The sequence below is a fragment of the Pogoniulus pusillus genome, chromosome 24 (assembly GCF_015220805.1).
Source record: "Pogoniulus pusillus isolate bPogPus1 chromosome 24, bPogPus1.pri, whole genome shotgun sequence".
Taxonomy (NCBI): domain Eukaryota; kingdom Metazoa; phylum Chordata; class Aves; order Piciformes; family Lybiidae; genus Pogoniulus; species Pogoniulus pusillus.
Window position 1 is genome coordinate 12,859,812 of NC_087287.1, and position 26,734 is coordinate 12,886,545.

General features: G+C 37.5%; 1 protein-coding gene across 3 annotated transcripts in view; it reads right to left on the minus strand.

Moving 5' to 3' along the window:
• Nucleotides 1-476: 476 nt before the first annotated feature.
• The window catches only part of PDE3B (phosphodiesterase 3B), a 76,416-nt gene continuing 50,158 nt past the window's right edge, over nt 477-26,734 (minus strand). For 2 of the 3 annotated variants that reach the window (XM_064163654.1, XM_064163653.1), the window contains 15 exons: nt 16,509-16,559; nt 15,201-15,449; nt 14,002-14,141; nt 12,316-12,419; nt 11,082-11,292; nt 10,495-10,568; nt 9,722-9,825; nt 8,714-8,848; nt 6,450-6,561; nt 5,540-5,653; nt 4,562-4,761; nt 3,910-4,113; nt 3,358-3,519; nt 2,774-3,023; nt 477-2,435 (listed from right to left, as the gene is read on the minus strand). In XM_064163654.1, coding sequence (XP_064019724.1) covers nt 2,209-2,435; nt 2,774-3,023; nt 3,358-3,519; nt 3,910-4,113; nt 4,562-4,761; nt 5,540-5,653; nt 6,450-6,561; nt 8,714-8,848; nt 9,722-9,825; nt 10,495-10,568; nt 11,082-11,292; nt 12,316-12,419; nt 14,002-14,141; nt 15,201-15,449; nt 16,509-16,559 — 2,337 coding nt within the window. In that variant the 3' untranslated portion in view covers nt 477-2,208. The remainder of the gene's footprint in view (nt 2,436-2,773; nt 3,024-3,357; nt 3,520-3,909; nt 4,114-4,561; nt 4,762-5,539; nt 5,654-6,449; nt 6,562-8,713; nt 8,849-9,721; nt 9,826-10,494; nt 10,569-11,081; nt 11,293-12,315; nt 12,420-14,001; nt 14,142-15,200; nt 15,450-16,508; nt 16,560-26,734) is intronic. The other variant, XM_064163655.1, reaches the window with a different exon arrangement.

Genomic DNA, 26,734 nt, shown 5'->3' on the forward strand with positions numbered 1-26,734 from the left:
TATAACTTGAAAATTCCTACAGTATATTAAACACTGAGGTTTGCTTCTTGTTTCCAAACTTTAAAGTTGCTTTAAGGGAAACCTGAGATAAAGAAGTTGCTGGCAAAGTTGTCACCAGATCTAGATGCTGCCAATGCTTTAGTAAAAGATTAAACCTTATTTTTACCTTATTTTTTTTAATATTAGTTTTTAATTTTTTAAAAGGAAACTAAGTAAAAAGCTGTCATGTAAAATAATATAGCAGTAACTTCAGAAAAGCTCATTTGCATCTTTTTTCAGCAATCAAAGCAGATTGGGATTAAACAATATTAAAGTGATTTTTGTATATGTATATATGAACATGTGGGCTAAAGATAAAATGCTGAGAGCACAGCATACTGAAATCAAGCACGATTCCTGTAGTCTTCCAAGCATCTGTTAGGAAAATATTATGAACCACAAGTGTAAAATATAAGTGAATGATCAGTAAGTGCCACTTTCAATAGTGCAACATTTTATTAATGACAGAAATAATCTGGTTTTAACACTGCTCATGTACACAAAAAAAAATGCAGTGATAGTAAGAATGTCAGCAAAGGGGGATTTGGCACTGGATATATAAAGTATCAAAAGCATGTCTCAGTGGTCTTCTAAATGGGCTGACAAAAAACTAACCAGTGGAAAATGAAGAATTCCTTTCAGTTGTTTAAACTGGCCAATGAAAGAGCAGAGTGAAAATCTGGTTGTGTAAAACAGTGCAATACAATTTACACCAGGTTCTTTTAGGAATGTTCCCTTCTTTTTCAAGTCAGCTGATGTAAATGTAAACACGATTATGCCAAGATACATTTAGCAGTTTGCACACGTGTGCATTTGTTTTCATTCAGTTGAACTGCACAGCATATAAATGCTTAGCACTAAAAGGTGCACTTTTAAACTTTGCTCTACTTGTAGCTTCTTTATGTATTTGTAGCCTAATGTATTATTTTGTTTTAGTTAGACATACAATGGTAGTGTTCCTAATATACATTTGTGTCAAATGTTTAAGTTTCTTATTGAAAACCTCAGCATCTGAAATGTAATATAATACAGTGATGTTTACCTTACGATTAGGCTTTACACAAACTTTTGACGCTCTGCTTTTCATATTTCAGGATGTATATCAAATTTGAAGGCAATATAAGCTATATCTGTGATGGGAGAAAAGATGTGGGTCATATTGGAATACACTAGCCATTGTGAAACAGTACTTTATGTTCTCTTTTCTTTTCTTTTCTAAATCTCTTGAATTCTCCTATTGTTTTACATACAAAGAATAAAGGAAATACCCTCTTATTTCTTTCAAATTTCATACTCCAAATTGGTGCAAGATAAAAATCTATGATGTGTTTGACTTGGTTTTAAATAGGAACCTGAGTAAGGGTAGGAAATATAGCATTATGACTAAAAGAATACAATTCCTTAATAATTTAAGTAGCTGAACAGGTTTTTAATGTTCTACCACAAAACAGCAAGGCAACAGATAATAATGGCCTTGTAGTCAATGAATTATCATGAACACCCACTGCAAACCTGAATATTTTCTGCAAAAATAAAACATCAGATTATGCACAATAATAAAAAGCATCAGAAATAGATGCACCTGGATTTTTTCTTTTTAAACCACAAATATCAGAATTCAGCATTTATGTCACAGTCCTTGAACAGTTGCTCTGAGATGACTACGTTAAGCACACTACTGCACTAAGTAGACACCCCACAACAGGCTTGCACTGCAACAGTAACACAGTTTTCAGATAGGCACGGACTTTTCTCATTCATGTTCAAAAACAACATGAAATGAACAACCATATTAGGATTCGTCCCATATTTCCTTGTTAGCAAAAAGTTCTTGCCACTTTGGTAACTGAAGTCACTGAATGTTTTTATAAATTGCAGGTACCTCAAGGAAAAGAAGAGTTCCATATTCAGCAAGGCAGCATTATATCAGGATATTTCATACCAACTAAGGCATAAAGAACTTTGCATCAGGGTATACAATACTCAGTCTTTTAATAAAGTTCCGTATTCTGTGTGGTGAAAGTGCATAGGAGTGGGATTCCACTAGAGTAGAAAGAATCCTCTCACAGTATTAAGGCCTTTCAATTTTATGTGAACTGTGTCAGGCTAAAGTCAGCACAGTGAAAACAAAAGTAGGCTATCATCATATTGGACACCACTGAAGTTTTCTTAGCATGTCTTGTCTTCTCCTAGTTGTCGCTCATCTTCTTCATCAGCTTCCTCAATTACCTGAATTTCATCTGCTTGAGGTAAAGATGAGATCTCAGTCAGCAGTTTAGCTCCTTCAGCTTTATTTTTCTCTTCCTCTTCAATCACTTTCTTCCATATTTTGTGATTTTCACTGAGATGATGTATTAGCTGGCAAAATATTCTTCTACCCTTTTTCCTTTGAGCTTCTGCAAAATTGGAAGCATATTTGGTTGTTTGACAGTCAAAGTAATAGTATTTTACCTATACAAAACCAATGGCATGTTGCAAGATGGATGTAAATTTGAGCAAAAGACATGGATGCTTATTCAGAATGTTTAAATAGGGACATGGCAAAGGATAACAATGAGTTTCTGTTTCAAACTGCAAGTCTCCTGGTATTAACAAAAATTATCTTAAAAGGGTAAAATTCATCAAGTGCCACAACTGCAAAAACCTACAGTACTTGGTTGAAAATGTGTAGCACTGCTATGCCTGAGTCTACAAAATGACAACCACATCCACCCACTGAAGTACAAAAACTTACTTAAAATAAGATCATCTTCCATTTCTTCATCATCACTCTCTAACTGTGCTGCATCATCATCTTCAGTACTTTCTGTATCCTCTTCCTCTTCATCAACCCATTGCCCTGGAAGCAACCCAGCTGCATTATAGGAATTACAAAGGGGACCAACTATATGAGTGATGAAAGACTCTTGCAGTTTTGCAAGCTGTGGAGAAGAACGATCCATGAAAGGGCTGATAGGTAATCCAAGACTTGCTTCTTCATCACCCTGAAAAAGAAATTTTAAGCACTGTTGGAAATGCTCATAAAAGTAACTTTTCATTTCTGTTTTAAACATTACTTTGAAGGAATCAAATAAACATTGCATAGATTACAATGTAATTAGGTCAGTTCAAAATAAAGACACATTGTGGCTCAGTCTTGCATAGGCCATAATTCTTCTCACTTCAGGTCTACTGGAAGATACCCTTGTGCACAGAAGGAGAACTAATTCTACCAGAGCTGCTATTCCTCTGCCTTTACAGGATGGCTTCAGGACAGGCAGAGATCTCACTTTGGTTTCCTATTATTGAGAAAGAGGAAATGACACTCTCCATACCCACCTGTTCATAAAATTCATTAACAATGCCTTCTGTCCATTTCAGATGCAGCTCTCTAACTTTGGCTGGGCCATTAATATCTGCCAGCTTGATGCATATTTGACAGGCCAGCAAGCGATCATTTTCATTGCTCCATTCTATGCCGTGACTGTTGATGTCATTGACCTGGATTGAAAACATACATTTGAAAGAATTAACACAAAACTATTCATCAATGGCTTGTTTTTTTCCCAAGGCTTTTCACAACAGACACTTGTGTACATTTTTCTACATGATTTGTTTTTGCCTTACATAATAAAGGAAGAAGTAATGTCCTATCTCTCAGAAGATGGAAATGTGAAGGTTTGTGCAGGTCCCTATGTCACACCTGCTAGGATTATCAGATAATCTATAGAACAATCTACAACTGATTTGTGCAAAGGAAATACTCTATGTGAAATTCTGAGTAACTTAATTTTAACGACATAAAACTTTAAACCCCAGTGAGTACGCAGTAGTGACACTACCATCAGTACATCACAACCAGCTCAGTGAAGACACTAAAATGCAACAAACCTTGGCATTAAATTCTGCAAGGAAATCAAAATGCTTCTTAAGATCTGTGGCAAGGATTGCTTCAATCACTAAGAAACGAAAACGCTTGAATTCTACGTGATCAAGATTTGATAAAAAGTTGTATTCTGGTTGTGATAAGAAGAGATTCCAGGCAGAAGCAGCATGGTGGTTTTCTAAGACTGACCTGTCGTTGTAGAGAACAGCCTGCAAAAAGAGAAATTTACAAAGAATCATCAAGATTTAAAATTATAACTAAAGATTCTGAAGCTTAAGGGCTAGCCAGAAGCAAGTCTTAATTAAATAAGAAAAGAAACAGGAAAACAACTACACAACTGCTGGAAATGATGTTTTGCCTTCTGGTTTTGAGGGTTTAAGTTAAAGAAAGAGGTCAGGTGAGTCAAAACAAAATCCAACCTGCATTGACTTGTATTATTATTAACACTTTTTTCACACCTACACAACCAATATGTACAAGATCCATAGAAATTTATCACAAAAATAAATTATACAAGTTATGTAAAAATTAAATTTCTACACTTCCTAAATTGGGCAAAAGATCCTGAACAGCTGTAGCAAAAATACAGAAGAAAAAAAAAACATTATTCTTCCTTCAGATATAGACAAATAATTGTCTGGTTAAAGAATCTCTTACCTGAGGTGCATTTGTAGCCACTAGAAAAGCATTTGTACGACCAGGATGATCATAATCATGCATGGCAGCTGCTACATATAGAGCCATCAATTCCAAAGCAGGAATGTTTGATGCCAGGCAACCATAACTATCATCAGCAATAGAACAGCTTTTTGAAGAAATATAGCTGACTTGAACAGGGGCAATGCCACTGCCTTCATCTAAGAAAATCAGTAAAACAAAATATATTTTAGAATGCTACTATTATCACCTCATAAACTCTTGAGAAATACACTGCTGTGCTAGTGTGAAGCAAGCTAGAATGTTTTGGTGAGAAGAACTAGATTACAGGCTGTGAAAGGAAAACAATGGTGATGTCTACTTCCCTCATAGGCTTGCTGAGATGTATAAAAACAAAAATCCAAACATAGATAAGGCACTGGCTTCTGCTGCTGGGCTGAGTTGCGTCGCTAACCTCATCCCTCTCTGCCGTTTCTTTGACTAATCCACTTTGCTTCCTAACCCCCTGGCCAAACCTCCATTCTTCCTTGGGACTGGGGTAAGGTTGAGAGGGGTAGGGGGAAGGTGCAGGGGTGGTTGAGAGCCCCTCCTGGGGACTCAGGTTTCTGGGAGGGGAGTTGTGTTTCTGTATTACCTTTTACCTTGTCTATTTCTGTCTATAACTGCATATACTGTAAATATCTGCTTGTATATTGTGCTAAGCTGTAAACATAAAGCTTCATTTGATTTCCAGAGCCGGCTGAGTCTAGTCTGGGTGATTTCCAAAGTGTGTGTGGGGGGGGTGTCAGGGACACCCAAACCATCACAACTGCATGATATTTCTGGGGGTGTGAACACTAAGCTTGTGATTTTAAAATAAATGAGTGACAAGAGTAATTAGATATTTTCTTCCAAAGTGTTGGGGTTTTTTTACCTCTCGTAGTTTGATTAAGATATTCTTACGTCAGAAGAACAAAAATAACCCATGTGAATACAAACCCATATCACTTTCCACAATATGCTCATTGTCAACGTGCTGAAATCCAGGGATGGGCCGTGTGGTCAGATACCATACTGCATGAAGAACATCTGTGGCATGTATACGATTGTGATCTGGAAAGCAGCACATGGAATAAAAAATACCAACTGAAATATAATCAAAAGGAACCAGAAGGGGGAAAATAATAAATTTAATGTACCGAGTTTGCTATGGGGAGATTTTGATTAAATATAAAGGAATCCTGTGATCCTGTGGTTCTGAATACTCGAATTTAAATGGTTAACAGAGGCTATGTATACCATTGAACACTTTTAGAAAACAAGCTGGATAAACATCAAACATCCTCTAAGTATACTTCATCGTAGCTGACAGTCAGGAAAGGGTTAAGCAGCCATTTAACTCAGTAATGGTGAACCACTAACACTGCCTCCAGTCCGACACTTTAAAAGCACCTGCAAACATCTGTGACACTGGAAGGAGGGGAGAGGGAAAATGTGCTGGGGGGTGCTGCGTGTGGCTTTGTTTTGTTTTCTGATTAATTTGGCTGCTCTAAACAGCAAGATCAACAATTAATGCCAATGTTCTGTATTTTCTTACTATTCTATTTCAGGCTTAAACCAAATTTCTGTTAAATCAACAAATATTCTCCCACTGACTTCAGTCTGATTCAATTATTCATTCAAACTCTTTAATTTCTATTTCACTACTTGAGACTGGGAGTCCACTCGGGGTTTTTGTTGGTTAGTTGGTTTGTTTTTCTTTTTTGCTTGGGTTTCTTTGTTGCTGCAATTCATGAAATTAGTTCTAAGGTCTGACAAATGTATTAATTGAACATACACTACATTCGGGCATTGTCTATGTCTGTACTAAGCAAACTAACACATCCACATCCAATGGGAGAGTACTTACAGGGAATATCTCGGTAGCCACTTTCTAGCGCGCGGAAGTAATTCATGAACTCTTGAGTTGGGATTTTGAAAATCTCAAACAGACCAGTGTCTTGAAACAAGGTATAAGTTACCTAAACACATACCAAAATGAATTTCAGATTGGAAAAAAATATACCTAAGCTTATTCTGCTTTTTTCAGCTTTAAATACATTCCTGTTTCTAAAACTGCTGTTAGAGATGGAAATTATCTGAAAGCTACTGTCACAGAGATATGTTTCACGACTTTCTAGCATAAAAATGTGGATTTTTAGCATCTTCTCAAAGAAATAATAAGAATTATAATAAAAGCTTTTGTTTCTTTACTGATAAATTCTATGCACAACTAATTTTTAATTCACATTTTGGAGAATATTATTATGTTAAAGAACTCATGCTTTATTCCATTAGTGACCTGAAAAGAATAATCCATATTCTTACTTATTCACCAAATATTTGAGTTCATTACCCACAGTAGTAGAATCATTAATATAAAAAAATACAACCCAAATATATTTATTTGCAAGACTTCTGGAAAAAAAAAATCTGTTTCTTTTATTCCTTAGAAATTATGTTGGGAAATTTTAACAAAGTTAGCCAGTAAATGAAACAATTAATTTAAAGATGTACTCAGAAGACCTACACATCTGTAGACTGTGGCAATAAATTATGTTTACAAGTAGAACCCAGTGACTACAAAGGCCTAACCCCCTCTAAGACTGTAAATATTTAAAAAAGCATTTCAAAACAAGTCACTGCTACTCATTTTTATCATTCCTGTCCTAGACACTTGAGAGAAAGAATAAGTTCTGAAGTGTGGGAGAGGAAGTGCTCAAAGGCACGTGAGAGCAAAATGAGCCGAACTCCCTCCTCTTCCTGCCTGTCCCAATCATTCCCCTTTACATACACCCAATCTGAGAACCTTACAACTGGTGGTGGTAAAGATGCACTTTTGAATTAGCTCTTAAGTCAGATATGTTACCAGATGCTTACAGCACAACAGACAAAAAGGACTGAGGTGGAAGGAGGACAAGTAGTACACATACATACAACATCCAGAAGAGCTGATACAGAAATTCTGGTCAAGTAGAAACCTGCACAGTTAAGAACTTAGAGGTTTAATCTATCCCCTGGACTGCACACAAATGAAAGGCCACCTAACTTGGCTCACAGAGTAATATCACACCACAGGATACAAAAAACCCCAAACACTCAGGAGTGGATTGTGGCATTCTAGTCTGTACGTGAACAGCTGTCACCAACTGAGGTGACAGAAGCCCTGAAAACATTTGATCAAACAAGACTAATTGAAGACTTAAAACAAACCCCATAACGTTGTTATTGTGTATTATGAAAGAAAAGCCAGTGTCTAATGGCAAAATTACATTATCCCCATTGTTTTTAACTCTCTTCAGCAAGGAGCAGGCCAGTGGTTCCAACTGCACCTGAGTGCTTCTCATATGTTCCCTTCCGTCCACTTGATTGTTTCTAACACTGCCCCTGAGTGAGAGTAACATGCTTTCTACTCCATGGCAAGAATCTAAGACACTGTAAATAAAAATGTTTTCTGGTCCAATCAGAAGCAAACCCAGCTCATACTATAGCTCCAGGGTTGCTAAATCCATCATAAAGAAAGAGATAGGAGTTTCCAGATGACAGTGATGAATGGGAGAGGCTCGGGAAGAGCAAATAGAATCATACTTTTGCATCTGCCAGTAGATTGGCCTCAGCACAACATGGAACTGCACAGAAGAGCTTAGTAATAAGTCAGAGAGATAAAAGGGATACTACATGCAGAAAGCAGCATGGGAAAAAAATCCCATTGTTTGTAGGATCAAGAGGCAAAAGACTGCCTAAAAGATCACTTCTCTTCCCCCACAGGTGTAGCTCTGGCAGAAATATTTTACTGAAATAAAGAAAAAAGAAATGGTTGACAAACAAGGCAGTAATTCTGAAAGCAGGAGACAATTTTTCATAGGAAAGGCATATTACTACAAAGCCTACTAAGTGTGAATTGAACCTATTTTTACATTGAGAATGAAGTTCAGAAAATGGGAAGCAAGTTGTTTATACAGATACATTATTTTTATCAGTTTTCAATGAGATGGAACACATGAGAAATTATAATTCTGCTTTCAATTCAGTATTCACATATATGTTGACTGCAAAAGTTCTTCATGGCTTAAATGAAATACATAAGCACAGCAGCTTTATGCACTCTTCCTCATATAACAGAAGCCAACAAACCTGGCTCAGGATCCTTCCAGACTGGTCTCCCATTTCTTGTACGAGGTCAAAAATTTGGAAATTCCAGTTGTTCATCTTCTCCATTAGAGAATCATGGTCTAATAACGTTGTTTCTAATGTAGGATTCTGCTCCACCTATACGAGAGTAAGATATTCTATCATTTCTGAAATAACAACCAAATCTAATTTGCCAGTTGTAGTATCAAAAGGAAAAAGAGCCATGAAAAGTGATAAATTATTTCTGGACTTCTTGAATGGTGCTGTAACTATGGTTAGGAGAAAATCATACATCAGTAGCACAAACAGCACTGCTAAGAGCTTGACTTCTCATACTTTGGGGCTGCAGAATGCAGGGCTTTCTGAGACCATGCTAAATTTTCCTTCTCATTTCCTTTTAAACATGACAAGCTGACAAAAGAAAGCAAGAACATGCACAAGCTAAGAATACATTAACTGAGTTTTAACAGTTCATTCACTGACCAAGCTTTAAAACTATTGATGTATAAACCCAAAATAGTAGTGAAGCTTAAACCATTTTTCTCCTGGCACTTCCAACACTGCTTTGTATAAACATTCATCTGTCTCACTGAAACTGCCACACACCGTTTACGAGAAACTAAAAAAACCCCACACTACAAAAAATACTAGGCAGTCAATGCTTAAACATACTATCAACATTAAATCTCCACCAACTAAGTTTGATCAACAAAATGTAATACCCTCATGATCTTTCTTGTCATTTGCTAGTGAAATTTATGCAAGCTGGAAATTCACTGTCGTTAAATGACAATCTGAATTTCAGACCACACCACTGCCCTTCAAAAATTACAGTTCTTAGCAATGCAAAGCACTGCCCTTCAAAAATTACAGTTCTTAGCAATGCAAAGCACTGCCCTTCAAAAATTACAGTTCTTAGCAAAGCAAAGACCTCTTTACAGCATGCTAGAAATTATAAATACTGTACTGATAAAAGCTATTTCTGGATTTTTTTGGCAGTTAGAAGCTTACGAGGATGTTACTCTGTGTTTTATCGATCACCTCCTTCCTTTCATCTTTCTTCTTCTCTGTATGGTGGAAAGAATCATTCGAAACACCAGCACTTCCAGTTTCACCTTAAAGAAAACACATACATAAACATTAAGTCAATCATTTCTTTGTAACTCACTTCTGTCTAGCGATTTCTTCAATTCACCATAGAGGTTTTTCTCCTACGTATAAAGTAACAGTCTCTTTCTAAGCAAGTTTTAGCATTTAAAAATAAAGAAGCTGTAAAGGATGGAATTTATTAGACAAAACCTGTTTGAAGATTGAGGATGACTAGGAGCACAACCTTTTACTTACAAAAAATCAGACCAGTGATTAGTTTAGCTGAGATGAGAAGGAACTTGTTTGCTATAGGTATATATGTAAGTATATATGCATATAAATATACATATATGTATGTGTATATACATACAAAGCTGTGAGGTGAAGCCTATGATAAAACCCTTACTCTGAAGCAGGCCATTATTTTAGATTATCTTGATTATCATAAGTCATAACTACCGTACAACACATGCACCTGAGTTAAATAATAGGAAAGATATGGCCTGAGTTCAAGTAGGCTATATTTTAGATCACCTTGGTTATTATAAGTCAAAACTACAGTAAAATACACACACCTAAGTTAAAGCATAGGAAAAAAAAATCATGTAAAAAATATGCAAATGTCAATTTAATTGACTTTAAAGAAAACACAAAGGTAAGTTGATATCAAATATTTATGTATTTTGAAATCCCACCTGATTTTCTGTCCTTATATTCTGCAAATTCTGCTTCAGGTGTTGGCATAGGCTTGAGAATCTGACATCCACAGCTTATGAGGAAATGAAAAATATTTACACCATTCAGTACCATACAGTCATTTTCTTTTTTTATTGCTACTGCTGTTCTGTTTTGCACATTCATTTCCCTAAAATGGCAAGTTTTTGAAGGTTCCTCCACCAAATTAACTTCTTATTTTCTCCTAATTTGGTAGACACAAATTTAGTCTGGACTTAGAAATTAACCAAACATCACTTCCCCTGGACTCAACTCCAGAAATTAATAAAGTACAGTAAGTCATTTGGAAAGTATACAGAAATAAGGAATTCAATTCCTCATTTCTGCACATCTGTAAAACACTATTACTCTGCAACTGCTGTTTTCAAGTACGAGCCATCTGAGAAACAACATCTTACATTAGTCTCTCCTGGATTTATTTACAGACTATTATGAGTTCATCATTATTTTTTCAATACCAGTATAGGTCTTGTTATATTTTTTAACTGTAAGTGTATTCTTTTCAACACATACAAAGGTACTAGAAATGTAACAGAGTTTACAGTACCTGCTACACATATAACCTACAGGTGTTTTAACTTGCTGCTGAAGATCTGGAGAACTAAATGTGTGTCCTGAAGGCTTATAGATATTAATGCTTGGTTTTGTCAGAAAATCAGCAGTATCAGGGAACTCTACAGGTGACCAGTTGCTGAAAGCCCCACTTGAGACAGATCCATGACTAGGTGATCCCACAGGACTCAGGCCAGGAGAAGCACCTTCCAAAACAAACATTACATGGGGTTCAGATCACAATAAAACCATTACTGTTTAGGAAAGACAAGAACTTTTCTGTATGCAAAGAATGTACAAGTTTTCAAAGCTCATTTAAACACACACCCACATAGCTAGATCTGTTGCAGGCTTTGAGGTTGACAATGATGGAGCTGTCTAGGCTACATGTGTGAATGGGCAAATAAGTAAAGCGTCAAAGGACTGGTTTTGATTTAATCACCAGCTAAACCTTTCCATATTCCTTTCTGATCCAGGACTGCCTTTTCATGTTTTCCAGGGTGAGAAGAAAAGAAAAAATCATCATGCCCAACTCAGTATTAGTAACTGATCTGGACCAATATTCCTTTACCTCATTTTTTTTCAGTAAAAAAAAAAGATGCTTGAGACACACTTGAAAAACAAAGCAAAACTCCAAAATATTCTAACTGTAGTCTCAAAGCAAAGAATTACAGTGAGCAGACACTGGCCTTTCCTGACAGTGATGTATGTTTTTTTGCTGGCATGACAATCTATCTAACTCTGCCTAATAAGCCAATGGAAAAAAAAAAACCTCCAAATTTGGTTTGTGGGTAATTAGACATAAAAAATAGCCAAACAAACAATAAATTTCATTTCCCTTAGGTCCACAAAATCCCCCATTCCTGTTCAAACAGTATGCTAGGGCCTACTTCAGTGAAATCTAAGGAAGAAAGTTAAGAAAGTGAAATCTAGAGAAGAAATCTGAGCTTTGACTATTCTGTGCCTAACATGAATTTACAACTACATTGTGCATTGAGCCAAAAGATCATTTCTTTCCTCTACACTGTAACATTTTGCAGGCACACAGCATTAGGTGAAGAGATGAGTTGATGTGAACAGTAATTTTAAGTATTCTTAGAAGCAGATTTTAAGAAAAAAAAAAGAAATATATATAACATGCTGATGCTATTTTACTACTACATTTACATGACATACTAACTACCACTTTGGTATCCTTCCATTAAGCTATGCAAATTAAACAGTCTTACCTGCTCGCCTGGGACCTATATGAGTCAATGTCACAGAAGATGATCTTTGCTTTGGGATTGTCAGCAAGTTTGCACCAAAAGACCCATTTGAATGAGATCCTTGACTGAAAATAAAACAGTAAGTTTTCGTTTTTTCCCTACCTTGTCTTCCATTTTTATTAAATAAAACAAATGAAAAAATAAACTAAAATGGCCAGACTGGTACAGGTTATCTGTTACAGGCTGAGTAACATTAAAAGCAGAGAGAAGTAGAAATAACTCAAATTCAAGATCGTCTAGAGAACATGTCAAGTACACGGAATAAAGACTGCTGAGTACTGGGTGAATGCAACAGAAAACTTTACATAGTCCTAAAATGACACAATAAATCTCTTCAGCCCAAGTGCTTTCTAACACAGTATTCACTTTTCTTGAATGTCTTAACAAAACAGGCTAGTTTCTAACAGACCTAGTTTGCTCTTCCACTTAATTCTGCATATTTAAGTACTTTATTAATTGATTCTAATCTTTAAACTAAAGACTTCGGTTTGACATGAAGTCAAAACTAGCGAAGTTCAGCCGAATAACTCAAATTGCTGGGTGATGCCATCTGCTGTTCTACATTGGAATTGCACCCTGAAATTCCAATTCTAACGTGCCTTCAGCAAATAAAAATGTGATATGCAATTAAACGTAATATTGACAAAAATATTCTTATAGAATCACCCAGGTTGGAAGAGACCTCCAAGATCATCCAGTCCAACCTAGCACCCAGCCCTATCCAAACAACTAGACCATGGCCCCATCCAGTCTTTTCTTGGACATATGTATATAAATTTTCATCCACTACTAGTAAACTATCAGCTATTAGTGTAACTTATATCTTCCTTTTAAAGCATACTCTTCTTAAAACCATTAAAGTCTTCAGAAAGACCAAATATAGAACAAAAAAAAAAGGCAAAACCACAGACACATTTTCAGAGATTTAAACCACAGCACAATTTCAAACATCTGTTTTATCTTTTTCACAAGGTACATTGAGCAATGCCACGCACACTTACACATTTAAATAAAACTACTTGTGTGAAGTTTCACTCATATATAACATTAAACAAAGAAAAAATAAATTTCTTTTAATCCTAATTCAAAACAATCTTAATTCTGGAAAGAAAAGGTTTATTTGCACCATACTGATTAAGAAGTAAAGAAGAGATGACTTTACTGCTTGCTTGGTGAGCTCAGGAATAATGGAAGTTGCAAAACACACAAAAATGGGTACCAAATGCAGTTCTGTCCTCTTTTTAATAAGAAAATAAATTTTGGGCTACGTGAAATTTGGAAAGTGATACATATTTTAAGTTAAAAGGAGAAGGAGGAAGTCAGTAAAGGTTTGGAGGTTAAAGTAGCTTGTTTTGCAATCACATATGCTAGACTTTTTTTTCATTTCCCACTCTAAGTGATATGCAGCCCTACTTCTCATGACAGTGCATGCCACTCAGCCTCAGTGACCTGACTTCTATTTGAGATCAGAGGTACTAAGTATGGCACAACTCGAAACATTTTCCAGTTGACACTCACAGAATCTAGGGACTTAATTCACAAGATTTTAGGTCAAATACTTCTGCTACCAAGTTCCAGCATTACAGACATGAACACTGTAGGAAGGCTACATTTATTATTGTCCCTAAAACATGGTTAAGAGCTTACCTTGATGTGCTATATTCTTGATGTGATCTCTTGCTGTTACTCCGTTCCCATCTAGAAGATGTTGATTCTATGGGTGGAATGCCAGAAACTCCTGAACTTCGTCTCAGCTGTGGTGTTGGCAGGCTGTTCCTGGTTAATCCCTGTTGAGTGATTTGAACATTGTTAACTATATAATCAAACCCAGACATTAAATTTATTTTCGTTTTTTTAATTTGTAAAGGTTTTTGTTGTTGTGGCTTGTTGGTTGTTGTTTTTTTCCTACCAAAAAGAATGGGCAGATCCCCATCAGAAGTGAAAACAAATTACCACTGAATGCACTTTGGAACTCAGTCAGGGAAGAGAAATAGAGATTTTTGTCATCCTCAGCAAAGAAACAACTTGCTTGAAATATGGAGTAAAGCTTTTATATTCCAAATCAGGTAAAGAGAGAATGGGAGCCTTTCAATATAGACCTGAAAGTCCCATTTTTAAGAAATATTTTCATACAGCTTTCTCTGGTGTGTCATAATCTGGAGTTTGTACTCGGTGATGACTTACCTGGGGCTTTTTTTGAAAGAATTATTTTTTTTTTTCTTTCTTATGATAACAAACATAGGTTTGGCCTTTTCCCTTAGCATGTCATGTATTAACTACACTCTTTCACTCATTTACCCTAGATCATGGAAAAAGTGACAGTAGGTTTTCACACCGTTCCCATAATGTGATGTGCTGCACAGAAAGAAGATGTATTTCCCCCTTTACATAGCTGATTTGCATTTGTCTGATAACTAGTTTGAAGTTTCCAAGAGCAAATTTCTTTGGGGGAAAAAAGTCGAAGGAAAAGCCACACTGACAGTTAATTGTTAGGTCAAGAACGTGAGAGAATCAAGAACAGCTCTGTTTGTGTCATGTCATGAAAAAAAATAACATCTTCCATTTATATTTGCTTCTGGTGTTTTTTAATCCTATGTTTATTCTCAGGAATCATGTTCAGACTGTAGATGGATGCTTTCAACTCTTTATCCATCAATTGCTTCAATATACATTTTTGGTACCTAGCTACATTTCATTCAATGTTTTTTTCCACAGCTGCTCTCTTTTGACCTTAAACATAGCTGACAGGTACTCAGTGAGGCAGCTGCTATCCACACAGGAATGTTCTCCCTTCATCATTTCTCTAAAAATTGTAAACACATGAACGAAAATTAAAGTCATTTGACCTTGAGCAGCTTCCGATCTCCTTTTTCAGCAGGATCCTCTATTTCAGGACAGGGGAAGAAGCCAGGAAATGGTGTGAAGGGACTAGCTTTTGGCCTGCATGTGCCTGAGAAAGCACCGATCAAACTATTAATGCTTCGAAGGGAAGAAATCACTTGTGGTGGAAGGGATGGGTCAGCCAGGAGGTCTGCTAGCATGCTCCGAGCCTCGTTTAGTACTGTAAGATCAACTCCACTTCCACTGCCAGCATTCTAGAAGAGATGGAAACATAGCAAACTATTAACATGCCCAATCATTTTATCACAGTATCCCAGTATCACCAAGGTTGGAAGAGACCTCACAGATCATCAAGTCCAACCCTTTACCACAGAGCTCAAGGCTAGACCATGGCACCAAGTGCCACGTTCAACCTTGCCTTGAACTGCATTTTAAGTTTTATCCACTGCAAATGCAAAATATTCAAGGAAAGCCCCAATGTGTTCTTTTAAAAACACATATACACATAGACATATTCAAACAATTGTTGTGGGTTTTTTTTTTTTACACAATAAAATACATTTCAGAATTCAATATTAGCTTCCAGCTTATTTTTCTCCATTTAAAATAAAGATTTTTTTTAATCTTGGGGTTTTGTTGCTTTATCTCAGAATTAAATTTAGTATTCTATTTTTTCCAATAATATAAACAGAAACTGTGGTGGCCAAACTGTTATAAGCTCCTTATGAAGACACAATTTCCATAGCTTCATTACTTATAGAATCACAGAATCATAGAATCAGTTAGGGTTGGAAGAGACCACAAGCATCATTTAGTTCCAACCCACCTGCTATGGGCAGGGACACCTCACACTAGATCAGGCTGTCTAGAGCCTCATCTAGCCTGGCCTTAAACATCTCTGGGTATGGGGCTTCTATCACCTCCCTGGGCAACCCATTCCAGTCTCACCACCCTCATGGTGCAGAACTTCCTACCATCCAGCCTGAATCCACACATTTTTAGCTTTGTTCCATTCCCCTTAGTCCTATCACTACCTGACATCCTAAAAAGTCTCTCCCCAGCTTTCTTGTAGGCCTCCTTCAGATATTGAAAGGCCACAAAAAGGTCACCTTGGAGCATTCTCCTCTCCAGACTGAGCAACCCCAACTCCCTCAGTCTCTCCTCATAGGAGAGGGGATTCTACTAAAACAAATCCTAACAATTATGTCCAGAAGTGATTAGTTTTGATTTGGCAGGACATTTGCCCATTCACAGTGAACTCTACACTCAGTCACAGTCCACTAAAAGAGTGACTAGATTCATAACACACTGACCTGGTAATAGGGTTTGTACCATTGCTTCAAATCCCAGTCCCAAAGTATCATCTGTAAAGGAAAAGAAAGAACAAAAAGGGAAGAGTCACTGGTGATATGCTGAAAACCAACAATGAAATAAAACATGATTGTGTGATGTAATACCAAATGCTTCTCTTTTCATGTTTTTAATCAGTAACTCAGACCATTTTCTCAGCCAGTGCTGCAACAGCAAAAGTCCTAACAAAGCGTTTGAAGAATTGCATGCAACAGAGCTCTCTCGACAACAGAATGATTACGTGGCCTGATTTCAATATTGTTGGGATGTTCATAAATCATTTCAGAAGTATACTAAATTAGATGGCAGCAGTGCTTTCTCTGCTTTAAGTCATCTCAACTTCTAAAGCAAATCCATCCCCAGAACCTCTAACATGACGTTTTGTACTTTTTTCTTTCCAGAACCATTCCAACAGCAGTAATTTTGCAAATACCAAGTGCAAAGTACTACCTTCACAGCATTTCTTTCTTAATAAGGTAAAAGTTGCTCAGGTTAAAAATCAATAACTTCAAACCCATTTTCTTTCAGGAGGTTCTCTTAGGTTTTGTGTGAGTACGGTTAGAAATGTACACGTTCTGAGTAACTTCACCAACCCACCAAATCCACAAAAGAACATCAGCAACACAATCTGAAGATGTTATCAGCTTCAAGTACGTCAACAGCACTCATTTAGTTTTTCTTGTATACAGACAAAAGATAAAAACATCACTACATCATTGAAGAAATGAAATGCAGATGTTTGATTTGTTTATGTCTTTATGACTCCTTGACAGGTTCCAATTATTCTCTAATGAAATCATTTGTACAACATGCATTCAGAAGTTAAACAAATAGAGAGAGCAACCCTTTCTTTATCCCTATTTCATGTACCGCTCCACTTGGTAGTTCATGTTCTGCAGTCTTGTAAGTCCTTCTGCGTACTTCTATAGATGAGAACTGTTTGGTTTTGTTCCTCTGAGACTAATAGCTCTTTCATGGAGCAAACAGCACCCAGACTGGCATTTGGCCAGCAGAAGGTACGGAAAGAGTCGCATCATCACAGAATCAACCAGGTTGGAAGAGACCTCCAACATCATCCTGTCCAACCTAGAACCCAGCCCTATCCAGTAAACTAGACCATGGCACTAAGTGCCTCATCGTCTTTTCTTCAACACCTCCAGGGATGGCAACTCCACCACCTCCCTGGGCAGCCCATTCCAATGCAAATCTCTCTCTCTGGCAAGAACTTCCTCTTAACAACCAGCCTATGCCTCTGCCAGCACAACTTAAGACTGTGTCCCCTTGATCTGTTGCTGGTTGCCTGGGACAAGAGACCAACCCCCACCTGGCTACAACCTTCCTTCAGGTAGTCGTAGATAGCAGTGAGGTCACCCCTGCGCCTCCTATTCTCCAGGCTAAACAACCCCAGCTGCCTCAGCCTCTACTGACAGGGTTTGTGTTCCAGGCCTCTCACCAGCCTTGTTGCCCTTCTCTGGACACCTTCCACTATCTCAACATCTTTCTTGAATTGAGGAACCCAGAACTAGACACAGTACTCAAGGTGTGGCCTGGCCAGTGCTGAGTACAGGGGAAGAATAACCTCACTTGTCCTACTGGCCACACTGTTCCTGATACATGCCAGGATGCCATTGGCTCTCCTGGCCACCTGGGCACACTTCTGGCTTCTGTTCAACTACCATCTATCAGTACCCCCAGGTCCTTTCTTCCTGGCTGCTCTCCAGCCACTATGTCCTCAGCCAAGAAACACAGGCTGACATGACAGCAGTACCTAGGCAAAGGCAGCACTTCAGAGCTCCTGCTTGTCTGTTACCTTCACAGAGATACCATTAAGCCATGTTTTAAGTTAATAGTTACGACACCCACTTGCTATGAAAAGTGATGAGATCTATCACCGAGCACGTGCTTAAAGTGGGATTATGTTATGTCACAAAGTCCTGCTGTGTAAAGCAAGCAGACCCAAGTCAAGAATTAAGAATTTAGGAATTTAAAGGGTTTTGGTTCTTAAACAATTCATCTAGTCACCATCTCCTCATTCATCTTTGTTTTTAAAAGCAACCCCTAAGCATAAGAGCTGAGTGTGAGCTCTGCAAGTGACACATATTAAGAGAACAGCCATTTTGGAAGACCATTTTAACACGACCACTTCAAAGATGAAGCAATTTTTCTTCCACTATAAACTAGAATGAGTTGCCCATCTGGGCAAGTCAGATTTTCTGGTTTTGCTTCATTTGTCCATCTGGGCAAGTAGGATGTTGGTGTTTTTTTTCTTTATTCTCAGGTTTCTATTTCCAGATGGAAATTTATTTACTGTATCAAACATTAGTAAATGTTTTGCTTTCATTCTGTCCTCCTTAGCTTGGACACTGAGATTGACTACAATAATCTGCTTCATTTACTTTTGACTCAACCATCAACAAAGATCAGATGTCCACATGAGTTTTGTTAGTTGTGTTAGCAACCTTTGGTACTAACGGTCCACATGGTTGCGTCAGCTTGCTTGCAATCCTGCAACCTCTGTTAGGGGACACAAAAGAGGTTTCCCTTCCCCCAATTCTTCCATATTTACATCTCTTTTAAACATGTGGTGTATCAGCTAGTGTTATTTATTTCCCATAAACGAGATCCCTGCAAAATACCTACACTCTTGCTAACTCCAGAACATTTCTGTACCTACTGTAGCTACTTTCCCTGATGCAACCTCCTTAATTCAGTCTTAAAGTCCCTGGGAGCTTTCGTCTACATGGATGCACACACATGCATTCTCACAAACTACACTGTTGTAATTTGAGGGTCAGTTTGTATGACTAAAGAAGTTCAAACCCTTCCTTTTGGCTTTAGCCCTGCCATAGTAAAAAAATAGGCTCAAAGTTGCAGAAGCAGGAACTATTCTAACGGAAAGTGTTCCTGCTGTATGTTGTACCCCATACTCACCCGGGATATGTAAGGTGAAACAATGTGCACAGCTTATGCAAAATCTACTTCAAATGTAAATAATGGTTTGGGATTTCAAACCGTTTTAGTTAAACAAACAATTTCACAGCTGGCATTCATGACTGAAAGGTTTCTGTTGCCGTTTCAACCGGACTGAATCTCTTCCACAGATGCCAATCTTACAGTGCAGAAACTAAAACCACTGTGAGACAAACAGAACTTGAGCCTGCGTGCTGCCCAACAGACTTCGTTTTGTCACCCCCACTGATGAGCAGTCATACTTGAGAGAAGACAGGTGGAGTATAGCAACTGCAGCTAGGGTTCATTCCATGTGCCACACAATGAAGCAAGTAAAATGAGCTGGTGATAATTTTAGGCATAAAGTATCAATCTCTTCTACTAAGCACAACGGGAAAAGTGCAGGTCGCTCTACAACAAACGTTCTTCCCACAACTTGGTCCATCTTTATACTAGTCAAACTCTCACGGGTTAATACTGGAAGGGGGGTTACAGCCTTTCCTCAGAAGCTCCCAAAGCCACCACAAGATGGCACTCGAGTCCACAGAGCATCCCCCCCACCAAACAATTTGGGAGACAGGAACAGAAACCAGCAGCATATTCCTAAGCACTCCTTCTGCAGAATTGAAATGGTTGGAAGGACAAAGGGGGGTATAATTCTGAAAGTTCTGCTCCTTGACAAAAATTTACTCCTTACTATGCTGCTCAGGCACTAACTGTAAGGAAACTGTACTCTGTCTCTCACCACTTACCAGACTTAGTTTAATTACCCTAACTTGCAAGTTAAATCTGGAATACTAAATAAAGCAGTATTTTTGGCTTTGTTGTTGTTGTTGAGGATTTGGCAGTCAAAGCTTTAAATTAACTACTGTGGCTCATCAACAAAAGTTGCTAAGTATTCCCTAAGTTGCACTAACCTTAGAACAGGAGTAAAAAGAACATAGTTTACTTTGACTTAATGTGAACAGACCAGACCTTAAAATAGGTCTTAGGCAGAGCTTCAGCAATTCTTGATTTTGCAACAGCAAGGCTTGTTGCAGAATGAGCTGTACACTGTAATACTAAGATTTTGAAATCCTTTGCACATAACATTCTTCCTCACCTCCTCCTACAAGAAACACCTGATCTAGGAGGAACTTGAACCAAAAAAGTTCCAAGCTACAACTTAAACCTCTGCTTAACAACTCACAGACTTTGGCTTTTAAGCATCAGTGCCAACATCACAGCAATTACCCATCTGGGAGCTTCTCTGAAAATAAAACTGCAGTGGGCTCTGATACTGCAGATGAACTTCTGAAAGGTGAGACATACATTGCCCTCACCCCATGATCATGTGCATCAGTTGCCCAGTCAGCCTGGAGAGAGTAGTCCTCGCATTGGCCTGATTCTAACCTGAGTCTCCCAGTCCATTCAAAGAGCAATGATCACACTTCCCTAGTTTCACACAATTGCCTGGCAAACTGATGAAGGCTTTGAATGACAATTAATAAAAAAACAAACCAAAACAAATCTCCTACACACAACACAGTACTATGCCTTGTTCTTGAACAGTAGGGGACTGTATTATGCTCAACTATACCAACTAAATCTATTTGGCTTATGAGGTAACTTCCAGCACAGTTAAATGATGACAAGCCAGCTTACAAAATCCCTTTACATTATAAACGACCTTTTCATTTGGCCACCATCAACCAGGGATGGGCTTAGGTCAGACTGAAACGTCACTCAAAATAGGTTAAGGGAATTTACGTCACTGAAAGACGTTTGCCTAAAGGCTGAGAAAATTGTTAAAGCTAAAAAAAATTCTCCACAGAGCTGCTGTTCTGAAGAATAAACACTATATTCACTTCTATGGGTGTTTAGTCAGGCCTAAGGAAATGTTAAATACCTATCACTGACTGGAAATATGCAGGGAAATTGACAAGAAGCATCAGATGTTACCCTTTGTATTTTCTCAAACAATGAAAACAGTATTTCCATACCCTCCAAAGGATTCATCATGCACTTAGAACACAGGAATTCTACAGTCAACTTACTAACTTTGTACAAAGAAAAAAAAAAGGCTCCTCCGAGAATCCTGTACCCTAAATAAACTGAAAGCAGATGAGAAATGGCAGAAGACTGTCAATGAAAACCAGCAGAGCTTCAGGGTTCTTTGTTTTGTTTTTAATGACTTTAGTGTACGAGAAGTTATCTTCCCTCTCATGGTGCAGCCTGTGTTTCCAGGCCTGTGGCAGACGTCTCTCTCATAAGTGAGTTGGTGCCATGGAGGGGGATGTTTTTTGTATCTCCTGAGGGAATCAAAAAGTCATGTTTAAAGAGTATTTTAAACTTCTAAAGCTTTAAGCACACTAAAAGCCTACTTTTTTCAAGTGATAAACCCTTGTATTACTACAAAAGTCCATTAAGCATTTATAAACAATAAAACAAATAGTAATTGCTCAAGTCATACTCTATTTGGTGAGATAACTCTGGAATGGTATTTTCAGAATAACTGAAAATACTACATCATGTCATCATAGCTACTCCAGAATTGTGTTTGTGCAAAGTTGTACTAAGGACAACATCCATACTTACACAGAGATTTCAAATACACAGCTACAGAAAAATGTTTCAGAGCTCAGAAATCTAAGAATCTAAAACCCAGGGTAAAACTCACCTATCTGCTCTATACTCTTAGCTGAAATGTGCACTCTATCTCAGGCCATATGCTGTGTTAAGATCTGCAAAACTGCTGCTTGATTGCCTAGAACAGGTTGAGTGGGAAGTTTTCCTTTCAGTACTGATGCTATTCCTGAGACGCAAGATGTGCTTTAATGCTTGCTAAGAAATGAAAACTTGTCCTATTTGACACCACCCATTCACATTCCATGCTCAAAAATTGTAATGGATAATTAAAAAAAAAAAAAAAACAAGTAAAAAAATGAGTTTGTACTTCTGAGTCTTTCATTGATCAATTGTAAGAGATTCCTAGTTGCTAGTAGCATCTGTTTGACACCATTAGGCATTAGCTCCGTAAATAAGTATTTCCATAGCAACCAAGCATAGAATTAACTAAACAATGAAAGCAACACCATAGCAACTTGATTCAAAAAATCAACTCTGTAAAAATTCACTTCATTCAAAAGCAAAATTCTACAACCCACTGAGAAATTATTTTATTATCAAGTATGGATAAGGTTACATTACAGATCCATTTCTTTTAATGACTGCCTTTCAAAGCAGACTGATGAGAGTTTCATTGTTTTTATTCCTAAATTACTCTTATGTAAAGGCTTGCAATCAATTGGCTTTTTAAACCCAGGTAATTTAATGACAGAAAACCAAACACAGCAGTATACAGCCTAGAAGTCTGATTTATGAGGATTGTTTTTTTTTTCCTGTATAGAAAAGCTAGATTTTTGAAAACCAGTATGTTATTAAGTAGTTAAGTTGTACTCAGTATGAGACCAAAGGTGATGCAACCAGAGAATGACTCTGTCAGAGTAGATGCAGCATTATTTAGATAACACAGTGTTATGTTGTGAAATCTTGCAGGCCAGAACAACAGCTACTTCAGTAGATTGTTGTAACCAACATGAAATACAGCATGTGTGAAACTTGGGGCGTTTAGAGTCAGGATGACTTTTCTCCACCTACTAAAATTCCCCAGGCAAATAAATGGGACAAGAAAAAAATAGGGTATTTTTGGAATCCTAATACTTAACACTTCCTGACTCTATACAATTTAATTTTTCCAGGCTTGTACAATAGCTAAGAGGTTGTGAAGGCTGCAGATAGCCAAACTTCTTGGAGCAGAAACTGAGGTCACGTTTCTGAGGTTTGGATGCATGTACAGAAGGAAACAGTTGTATCTCCTGTCCTAGATTCTGCCATTGCATTACTGAACTCTTTCATATGTGGCATTCTATTTCTTTAAGATGTGTAAAACCTTTCTTCAGTGGAAAGAGACCTGCTTCTACTGAACTGTTTTAGCAAACACTGCTGCAGACATTAACAAGTACCTGCAACATGTTTGGCTGGACATATTAAGGACATGGGAATATAAAAGTGTCTGGTCACCATCACGTTTTCACCAGACTCCACAGTATCCTGATCTTTCCTGCACACAACAGATCTTCCAGAAGAGCTGCACGTAAATAAACTTTAATAAATCACTCCAGAATTTTCACATGTTTAGTTACTGTTTTCAGTAACTGCATCCTCAGCACAGATACAAAAACTGGGCCAAAACGCTCCATTGTGCTAAAGTTTCAAATCAACTCTCAGTAGGCTTATACTTAAAATTAGTATTAATCCCTGCATGCAGGAAAGTATTTTTTGTTTGGTTGGGGGTTTATTTCTTTTTTATGAGTTTGTTTCACCTGTTTGTTTTTAAGAAGATCTGCTACTTCTGCTTTTTCACCCAGAAGTACCAGCAGGACAGCTTCTACTTTGTCTGCTGTAGAAAGTTTTCCATTTTCAAAGTGCTAATTGTATTTGCTCCAATCTTCCTTTTTAGTATTTTTTTAAGCTCCTCTAACGTTTCAGAAAGGTTCTAAAAGGTGTTTTGTCTATCAAGGGAACGTTTTTTTTCTTCTTCTTATGTAGGTAATGAAAAGAAACTGGCTAAAACCACACTTAGGTCATTTCCTGTTCCTTCTAGGTTTTGTCAGACTTGCACGTCAGAGTAAAAGGCCAACCAGTAATTTATGGCAACTGGGGGAGGGAGGACAGAGGGGAAAAAAAGCCTGCTATGTGCAGATCCTTTAATTGCCCATTATAAGCATTTTCCTTCAGAGCATGTGTTTTTAATCGCCATCAAAAGGAAAGAAAGAGTGCTAGGTGGATTACTACTCTGATCCAGTACAGTTGCTTCGGTGTTCTGGCATTCTGGATTTCTTTCACTGTCATCCAAAACCTAAGTCCATATTTGAAAGTTGTGTTTATTTTACAAAAAGCAAATCTGGAAATTGCTCCCAAAACAACCCTTCTCACATTTACCTATTGGCATTATTTTACCATAGTAAAAAGCCTTTACTGCTGTGTTGACACACTGTTAACGTATCGTGTTGGAGTAGGTTAGAGTGAACAACCTTCAGCTTTCTTTCTGCAACAGAAAGATGTGCACAAAGCATTTTCTTATGTGTTAATATATTCTTAATGCAGTAACTGTAAACACTTACTAGGGACAAACTGATTTACCCCCTGACAGATTTTTTTAATCAAGTGAGTTTTGTCCACCTATTATACTAGAGACACAGAAACGAATCTCAGTTCTTTTTCTTTTCATCAAAGAGAAACTATCTCTTATGACTACAGATCTGGGTTTGTTTTCAGCACTGAAATGAAGAAAACGAGGTACTGAGTTTTTCAAAGATTTTTATCAGACCTTCCTCCTTAAAATCTCCTAAAATACCTACACTTCTCCTCATGCCCCCCTTCTAAAACAAGCAGCATAAAATTAAGCTCTTCGGTCAAAAATCAAATCGAATGTGAGAATGGCTTCCATCAAAAGGCCAAATGGTCACCTAATCCAGTGTTTGGCCACTGACAGCCACCTCAAGATAAGGATGTTCTCAAGCAAGCATCACTAATTGTCAGAATATTCTTTCAGTCTCAGCGACACAGCTCAAGTAGCTGCATGTTGTATACTTTCGTATATTACAAAAGTTAACAGATTTGTCACCTTTGTGTTTCGCTGCTCATCTTTTCAGACCCACACAATGTTCTGACAGATCTAATATCATACACAAGGGCATTTTGTAGGTTAAATACAGGCCATGCAAAGTTCCCTTTCATTCTGAATTCATACAGCCAGGAAGCAAACAATTGGCAACACTTTCATGCAGTCTGCACACTGAACGATTTCTTTTTTTGCAGAAGCAAAAATAAAACAATTGGTTTCCAGCTAACTCCAGTCACAAGACAGTTCTTTTCTGACTATGAGGCTGTATTTTCAAATCCCTCAGGCTAGATTCATTCAGAGCCACAGCACCTTTAGAGCACCAAAACTCTCACTGACTAAACACACCACTTGATTTGATTACAATAATTGTTGTCTTAAGAATTTTTATTCACAAAATTGCCACAAGGTACAAGCTTTACACAAATCAGTGTTTTCTTTCAATCACTTGACGATGACCTAAAAAGAAACATTAGATAGACTGAAGTTAGAGAAGTAAGCTGAAAGGAAATGGTCAAGAAGCCAAAGAAGATATTGTCATAAAGGAAAGCAAATATTGCTGCAGTGCTATGGTTGGAAGTTATACATGAGGATTGAAGTAACTAAATTCTCAGTTGCTCAAGCTGAAGAATTAAAAGCAATGATTTTACAGCAGATGAGAGAGTCTAATTATGAGTCTGATTACATGAGCAATTGTGTTAGTGAAAGTTAAATCAGTATTAAAAAAATCATCTTAATGGACAAATTTCTGGCTGAAGTACCAGGAAACAGAAGATGAGATCTCTTGAGGGGAAAAAAAAAATACTGAAACTCTGAAGAATGTAATACAGATTGCTGTCAGAAACAGAGAAGAACAAGGGAATGCAAATTGCTGCATTCGACAGAAAGTGGCAATTTACTTTTCTTTAATGAATCCATGTCAAGCAGTACTTTGCTTGGCAGTTTCCTAAGCAGCTGAGCAAAAGCTCAAATGGCAGCAGATTTGAAAGAATGTAGATTTTTTTCCACCTAGTAATGTGATTCTGTTCTAAATGAAAAAGAAAGAAAAACAAAGTTGCCTTCCCACTGGTAATACTAGATGATGACTGGATTAAATCAAACTGCTTGGGAGATTGACTTTGTCCCTCAAACAGCAGGTCTTGCAGAGACAGCTGTTTATGTCATCCTTATCTTGCATGTGTCAAGTGAACAAAGAAACCACCACTAGCAGCACAGGGAGGGCCACACACACTCTTCCACCTTGCCATGTGATAAATTCATCCATCCAGGAAGGGAGCATGCAGTCAGACGCCTCTAAGAGTCGTCATGACATACAGTCTCTATGAAAAGACTGAGAGATGATCAAGCTCAGATTTCTGTTAAAAGAGGGACTTGTTTGGGTTTTTTTCCCCCTCGAAAACTCTTGAAGTCATTGTGAAGTGCTATGCTTGACTTTGTAATGTTGAATAGCAGTGCATCCTGCTCCAATTGATTCACTTCATATAGATACAAGCTAAATTGCACACCATGCTAATATGGTGAACAAATGTCCACTGCTAGGAAAGAAAAATCATCTTTGTCCCACAATCAACATCT